At 37.1% G+C, this 6,991-nt stretch overlaps 1 protein-coding gene across 3 annotated transcripts; it reads right to left on the reverse strand.

The window, feature by feature from the left end:
• Window positions 1-4,297: 4,297 nt before the first annotated feature.
• On the reverse strand, window positions 4,298-6,073 carry LOC131611832 (protein ROLLING AND ERECT LEAF 2-like). Of its 3 annotated transcripts, XR_009287174.1 has the most exons (7): window positions 5,839-6,073; window positions 5,634-5,696; window positions 5,404-5,478; window positions 5,197-5,262; window positions 5,061-5,117; window positions 4,763-4,938; window positions 4,299-4,683 (listed from the first exon to the last, which is right to left on the reverse strand). XR_009287174.1 is itself a non-coding variant. In XM_058883693.1 (2 exons), the coding sequence occupies exons 1-2, from the start codon at window positions 4,910-4,912 to the stop codon at window positions 4,573-4,575; spliced, it is 261 nt and encodes an 86-aa protein (XP_058739676.1). In that variant the 5' UTR covers window positions 4,913-5,052; the 3' UTR covers window positions 4,298-4,572. The 3 variants fall into 3 exon arrangements, 1 of the variants encoding a protein (XP_058739676.1); XR_009287175.1 differs by lacking the exon at window positions 5,061-5,117 and having other exon boundaries at window positions 4,301-4,683; XM_058883693.1 differs by lacking the exons at window positions 5,061-5,117; window positions 5,197-5,262; window positions 5,404-5,478; window positions 5,634-5,696; window positions 5,839-6,073 and having other exon boundaries at window positions 4,298-4,683; window positions 4,763-5,052.
• Between the last annotated feature and the right edge of the window lie 918 nt (window positions 6,074-6,991).

Raw genomic sequence — 6,991 nt, forward strand, 5'->3', positions numbered from 1 at the left:
TAAAATTAAATTCTGAAGCTTAATAAAGAAATTAAAATGCAATAGTATTTCCGGTGTGGAAATCTATTGCTGAGAATTGGTTGGGAAGAAATGAACAGAGTTGGAAATTAAATTGTAGAGAAAGCAATTGACGGCGGTAAGGTAGAAGCTTCGTCTGGTTCTTCAAATCTTGCTGAGTATTTATAGAGTAGCATTAGGTTGGATTGGATTCGAATCTGTTTCAGCGCTGCTTCACGGAGGAGAAAATGTAGGGTTGACGACGCTTTTTATTGGGCGTGAGTGTGTAACTCACGTCACACACTAAGTAAAGGGGGCATGCCGTTCGGCAGGAGGGGGGAGGTGTCGTTCGTCAGGGCCTCCTAATGACGTGCATCTCCTTCTTCATCTTAGGCTTTTGGTTCATGGGCCTTGGTTCTTCTTATTTGCGCCCCCCGACAATTAAGGCACCTCTTTTGGTCTTTTTCTCTTCATTTTGGCTCATGTTTTTATTATTTTCTTTTGCAAGCCTTGATTTATTAAATATTTGAAACAAATACGAAATACCGGCATAATACGAAATAAAGTAATATAATCGAAATAAAATAGGAAAATAATACATGTAAATTGAGCTAAGTATACGATACATTTTCGTGTTATCAAACTCCCCTACACTTGAACTTTGCTTGCCCTCAAGCAAACAATCGGAGAAAAAGGTTTTACATATGCATGACAATCATCTCGATCCGTACGCGATCGCAGTGAAACTTTGCTAGAGATATAGAAGCTTAATATGAACACCAGAGACACAGTGGTGACACTAGACAACTCCAACTTATGCAAACCAATCCGAATCTTTCTATTATAGCTTATCTAGATCCTTTAGCTAAATTTTACCTGTTTCCATTCGAGCGCAATCACATTAAGCCCTTTATCTTCACACGCACATAGTAGAGTAACCGGTTAGTGATTATGATCCTTATTAACACGGGGCTCTGGCACATTTTTGTGGTACCCACTTCTTTTACTAGTTGTAAGCTGCGGGGGATCGAACCGTAATTCGCCCTACCAAGTTCAATACCAGATACTTTTGAACCAACCAACAATAGGCTTCTTTATTTAAATCCGCGAGATACATATCCTTTGGGTTAAATGACCGGGTGAGGGTCACCTAGCTTAGTCGGTGTAATCTTTTAATTTTTACTGAAAATTTTTCAGGATCATTCACTTATATTCATCGGCTCTCTACGTAGTTTGTGTTTAAGACGGTGTCGACTTCTGAATAAACTACTCGAAGCTACTTTAAAGCTAGAGGTTTAAGATTTGGGATAATAGGTACTCAAATTGATCTTGCATAATTCGGGGTTCTAGAGTGTCAAGACTGTAGCAATTTTGTTTAATAGTGCTTCAGTTTCTAACATATCTTTAAATTGTGTATCCTTGTAATTTTAGAGCGTGTCAGGCTATGCATATAAAAAGAATTTATGGTTCAAGTAGATGGAGAATTCGACAAACGGAAAGATACTCGCATATATAAACTTAAAGTACATGGATAGAAATGATAGACCAGCTCTGCAGTTGTTGACGTCCATAAAAACGGCTGGTAAAGACGGCAGATTTTGTAGCCTATCATTTAGATCGAGGGCTCGAGCTATATCGGTAACAAGCCATCCTACACAAAATGGTGTGTTTCCTTCTCTTGACACGAAAGATTGAATGTGAGACATGAGGAAAGTACTCGCATTGATCCGATGGTTTGCAAAAGCACAACAAAAGAAGTACAACTCCTTGGAATTGACTTCGTTGTTGTTGGTCCTTCCAAAGATCGTGTTGGCTAAGATGCGGTGGAAGTAACGCATGACCGGATTATGAATTTGAGAAGAAAAACGCATGTCGGGAGCGACATTTTCGTTACCGGACACTCTTTGCCATTCAGCATTCAATGTTCTTTGCCTGTCAAGCCTAGGCGAAATTCTATAATTGACTCCCTCAACACGTGTGAATTGAAAGATCGCACTCAGGTTGTCTTGATTCATGGTGTACTCTTGGTTAAACAGTCGGAAGGTAGTAGTTCCGATGAGATTATGAGAAGCGTCGGTAGGTGTGTTGTAAATATATGAACTTAGAAATTCCAAGGTTAACGCCTCATATGTGGGCAAGTTCAGTGTGCTTACGAATGATAAACTCATTTTATTGAGCAACATTCGCACACCGTTGTTGAACAGCCCCAAACTTTGCAAAATTTCGACATGGGCGAATCTTGTTGACACCACCCCTCTCTGAGAAAAACTTCGGTAACGCGAGCGTTGAATTTCACCCGCTTCTCCATTCCAGAAAATAACACCTGGGAATTCGGCTTCTCCTTCATTTTTTTGGTTAAGGTTGTCCATAGCAATTACTCTGCAGAGGGTATGAAATTTTTTGTAAAAGAGGTAGCAGAAGGGTTGATGTTTATGGTTCTGTTGCAGTGAAATTTATAGGAATGTGAAAGTTGGAAATGAACTAAAAGGGTGGTAAATTGGAAATAAATGAGAGAGTTGAAGGAAGATGAAAGAAAAAAAATGGAGAAAATGAGCACTCAGTGGAGGAAGTTTGAACAACACTGGAAAAATTTGAAGTTAGAACGGAGATAATGCGTTTCTGCATTTAAGGGAAGTGACGAACGTCACTTTGGGGGCTTGGACGGTCGGCGTGGGCCCCTCCATGATGGACGGCAGGTGCACGCATGCGTGAAACAGAAAAAAACATAGCTCCTCCGTGTGTTGGTTCAGTGTGTAGTGCAGAGATTCTTTTCAGGCTTTTTGACCATGGTGCATGCTTCTCTATTGGACCAACATCAATTGGCATAAATAACTTTGACTAGTAATCAAAGTATAAAGCTGAGTGTATATAAACTCAGTAGACAAAATAATTATAGCCTATACTAGTATAATTTTGTAACAGTAACAGTGTATAGGTAGCAGACTAAAAATTGTGTTGTGTTCAAACAGATATAGCAGTGCAACAGGATTTATCTCTAATAATAATAATACTTAGCAGCAAATATTAGCAGCAATTATAATGCACATACACAGTAGGAATATAGCAGAGGAAATATAGCAGAGGAGAATAAAAACCATAATAAGGAAAACTGTTGAATTTCATTAAAACCAAAAAAAAAACATTTAATTACAATTTGTCTGAAAATAGAAATACTAACTAATTAAAATACTAAAACTGAAATAGTGAAAAATAAAACTACTAAAAACGGGAAATCCTAACTAAATATTTCATTCCCCTATGCTTAAACTAGACGATGTCCTCATTGTCAAAATGTAAGAGTTAGAAATCTAAACTAGAGGTCTTCAATTAGCCACTTTTTGGAGCAGGGACGGACTGAGAATGTTGATATAAACTGTCTAGATTCGCTGTGACCAAATCCATAAATCTGTGGAAATCTCCTCGGGGTATCCCTAAGTCAGTATGAAGTACAACAACATCATTCCGAAGGGTCTCAATAGCAGCAGTATGGCCAACCATAGGCACATCTTCATCAGGTGTAGCATCAATATCATAGTAGCCAGGCGTTGTCATCGGATCACTTTCTTCCTCCTCGGGATCATTCGCAACTTGTCCTTCCAAGTCATATAACCAGTTTTCTTTCTTGTGCACACTTGTGAACCTAATGCAAGATAAGGCAAAATGATGAACAGGCTCATAGTTCACTAAAAGCTGGTAAGGCGGAGAATCAAAATTACTGATCAGGCTTTTGTTGAAGCAAAACTCGACGTCCATGGAATTGAATCCTCCATAAGGAATCAATCTCGCTAGCGGTGCTCTTAAGGACAGGGCACGGGCGATCTTAGTGACTAGACCACCTACAAGGATAGGGACAAAGGTATCTTTGGCTATAACGACAATCCTATAAAGCATGAAAGATACTCCTAGATCCGCTGTCGCGCGCGGATAAAAAACAAGTTGTTTTGAATAAAACCGTAGAAAGCGACAAGTGACTCGTGTATCGTATCACAAGGATTCTCGTTGATTATTAACCAAAGGTAAATTGATTTAGGGGGGTTTGTTTTAGATTTCGATTAAACAAAATAGTGAAAATAAGTGATTATCAAAATAAACTGAAACGATTAATCTACTGTTTTGGCTTCCTAACTTATCATCGATCCAAATAATTTCCAACTCACAAGTGGATTCTATTCCTTTTTCGATTATAAAACAATTATACAAGCACAATTGAAATTATGTGATGTATGTTCCTAATTCCCGAATTAAGCAAACAGATTATAAATAGCAATCGTGAGTTAAGCAAACAAGACAAACATACGCGGACTAAGCAAACGCGATTAAAGTATAGGAACATGCAACCATCAAAATAAATCAATCTAACCTTGGATAATATCGAATTAAGCAAACAACATATCAAAGATTAGAATTGAAAGGAAATAGATTAATTAGAAAATATAAGAACCTCAAAGTATCGGCGAAAACCGTTTACAGCAGATTAACCTCTAGGAATTAGTTCTTCATGATCAAACGTACAAGCTCTTCCAAAAACGTGAATAGTAAAATCGTGAACAGTAATTCGTCTGGCTGCTAGACCTATTAGGAATCAGCCAAAAAATGTTTATGACCCAACTGGGTCAAAGTATCGTCTGGCTGCTTGTTCAGAACTGGAACTTTTCTTTGATATTCAAACTTTATAAGCTCCCTTTGCTGTCAACAATAGCAACATGTTACAAATAGAAATAACAACTTCGCAATATGAATGACAAAATTGGAAGATGACAACTACCTTGACCTTTTCATAGAGTTTCTTTTCCCAAGCTAACAACTTGTCCAAAACAGTGGCATGCATTTCATTCTCTTCTGAATCAAAATCATCTTTAGCACCCTCTCCGTTTGACACACCCTTGAAGGACCTATTCCATGTTATCACTTTCATGACTCTAGCAGAATGATCAATATGACCTGCTCATATCACGCAAATTAGCCTAATCCAATACATGTCCATTCCAACTAACTAAGATTACAAACATAAACTCAAATTGAATGAAATAAAGGAAAAATAGATCTAATACAAAATACATTACCACGATTTTCGGTGGTGGAGGAGGCGGCAATGAAACATAAACTTGTTTTTCATGTTTCTGCCATTCAAGATTTATATTAAATCTTACAGTATCAATATAATCATTGTTTGAAAATTGAAATGCTAGTGTTTTTTACCTTATTTTTGAATCTCTCTTTATGCAGCTCCGGTTCTTTGTCATTCTTCTTTGTAATTGTATCATCCTAAAAAAGTAAATAAAATATTAGTTTTCCTAGCATGTTTAGTAACAAATCTGGTTCTTCAATCAAATAGGTCTAATATTTTGATTTAGCCGAGTTGCAAATAGAATCATACTATTGAAGAACCAACCCCAACATACTCACAAATATACATTAAAAAGAAGAAATATCGTTCAATAATTAATATCAACATCCAAAAGCTTGACCTATTTTCCAATCCTGCAACAAAAAATCACTACTCAGTACCACTCTCATTGTCAAGACCTTCAAACTTAGTTACTCACCTCAATCCACTCGGTTTCAAATCACCTTAACAAAATGTAACCTTAAGAAACACAACAGTTATAACAATACGGGTAAAAATGAAACCCTACCCTGTTAGCACAAATAATCGACAACGGGAAGCTTTTGTTGGTACCTCAACAAAGGAATCAAATCTGCAAAACATAATATAGATTAGGTCAACTGCAAAACATAACCTAAACGACGAGGCACATGAGAAGACAATGAACACGAGAAGAGAAGAGAAACGGAGAAGTAGAGAGTGATGAACTATGAAATTGAATAAACCCTAGGGACCTGGCGGAGAGTGATGAAGGGAAGGAACATTTGAGTGACGAGATCGTGAAGGAGTTGTTTTGGTTTAGCATCTGTTTTGATGGAAAGGATATCGGAGACGATGGGTTCGAAGGAAGATTTGTTATTGTGGAGAATTTCTAGGGTGGTGCCTCCGATTGTTGGTGTTGTTCTTCTTCGGCGGCGATTGAGGAGCAGGAGAGGAAATTAGGTTAGAAACATAATGTGGAATGTGGAAACGATTGTATTCACGCTTTCCTTTTTTTTTTCCTCCTTTTTTTAATCTATATCTAAATAAAATTAAAAAAAAGAAAATAATTAAGAAGAGGGAAATTAAAAAAGAAGGGGGAAATTCTTGCGGGTTTTTTTTTGGTTTGAGCTACAGTTTGAAGTGAAAATTATAATACTGCGGTTTCTATTTGCGGCTAAAATATCTACATTTTGTTAACCGTGGAAAATGAAGAAAAGGCCACACTTTCACACTCCGGATTCAATATTTTAAAACATACGACTACGATTTGAAAATCATGGCTAAAACTTGCATGTGGCCACAGTTTTTTAGTTGTGGAAAAATTTAGCGTGGCCGTAGGCCAAAATTGTAGTAGTGATTAATTGGAAAATATAAGAACCTCAAAGTATCGACGGAAACCGTTTAAAGCAGATTAACCTCTAGGAATTAGTTCTTCATGATCAAACGTACAAGCTCTTCCAAAAATGTGAATAGTAAAATAGTGAATAGTATTTCGTCTGGCTGCTAGACCTATTAGGAATCAGCAAAAAAATGTTTATGACCCAACTGGGTCGAATTACAAAACTCGGCCCACTAGTAACGACCCAAAAACTGAAATTAAAATAGTGATGCAGCTTCAAACGCAAATCTGGGAATTATAGACTCCGAATCTGACTTTGACTCCAACATGAAAGTCGTAGCTCTCTCTCTTAACTTTCTGGCGATTATTAGAACGCCTCAATCAGATTCCTAGAACTCCAGTTATGATCGTTTCCGTGAAAGCTGCCAAAGCTGAAAATAAAATATGAAAATCAAATAAGCATAAAAATAAACTAAATTATGAAAACACATTAAAACATAAAAATAATCAAAACAAACCAAGGAAATACTTGAGTACAAACATGGAAGGACGTGCATAAAAATGCA

The sequence above is a fragment of the Vicia villosa genome, linkage group LG6 (assembly GCF_029867415.1).
Source record: "Vicia villosa cultivar HV-30 ecotype Madison, WI linkage group LG6, Vvil1.0, whole genome shotgun sequence".
Taxonomy (NCBI): domain Eukaryota; kingdom Viridiplantae; phylum Streptophyta; class Magnoliopsida; order Fabales; family Fabaceae; genus Vicia; species Vicia villosa.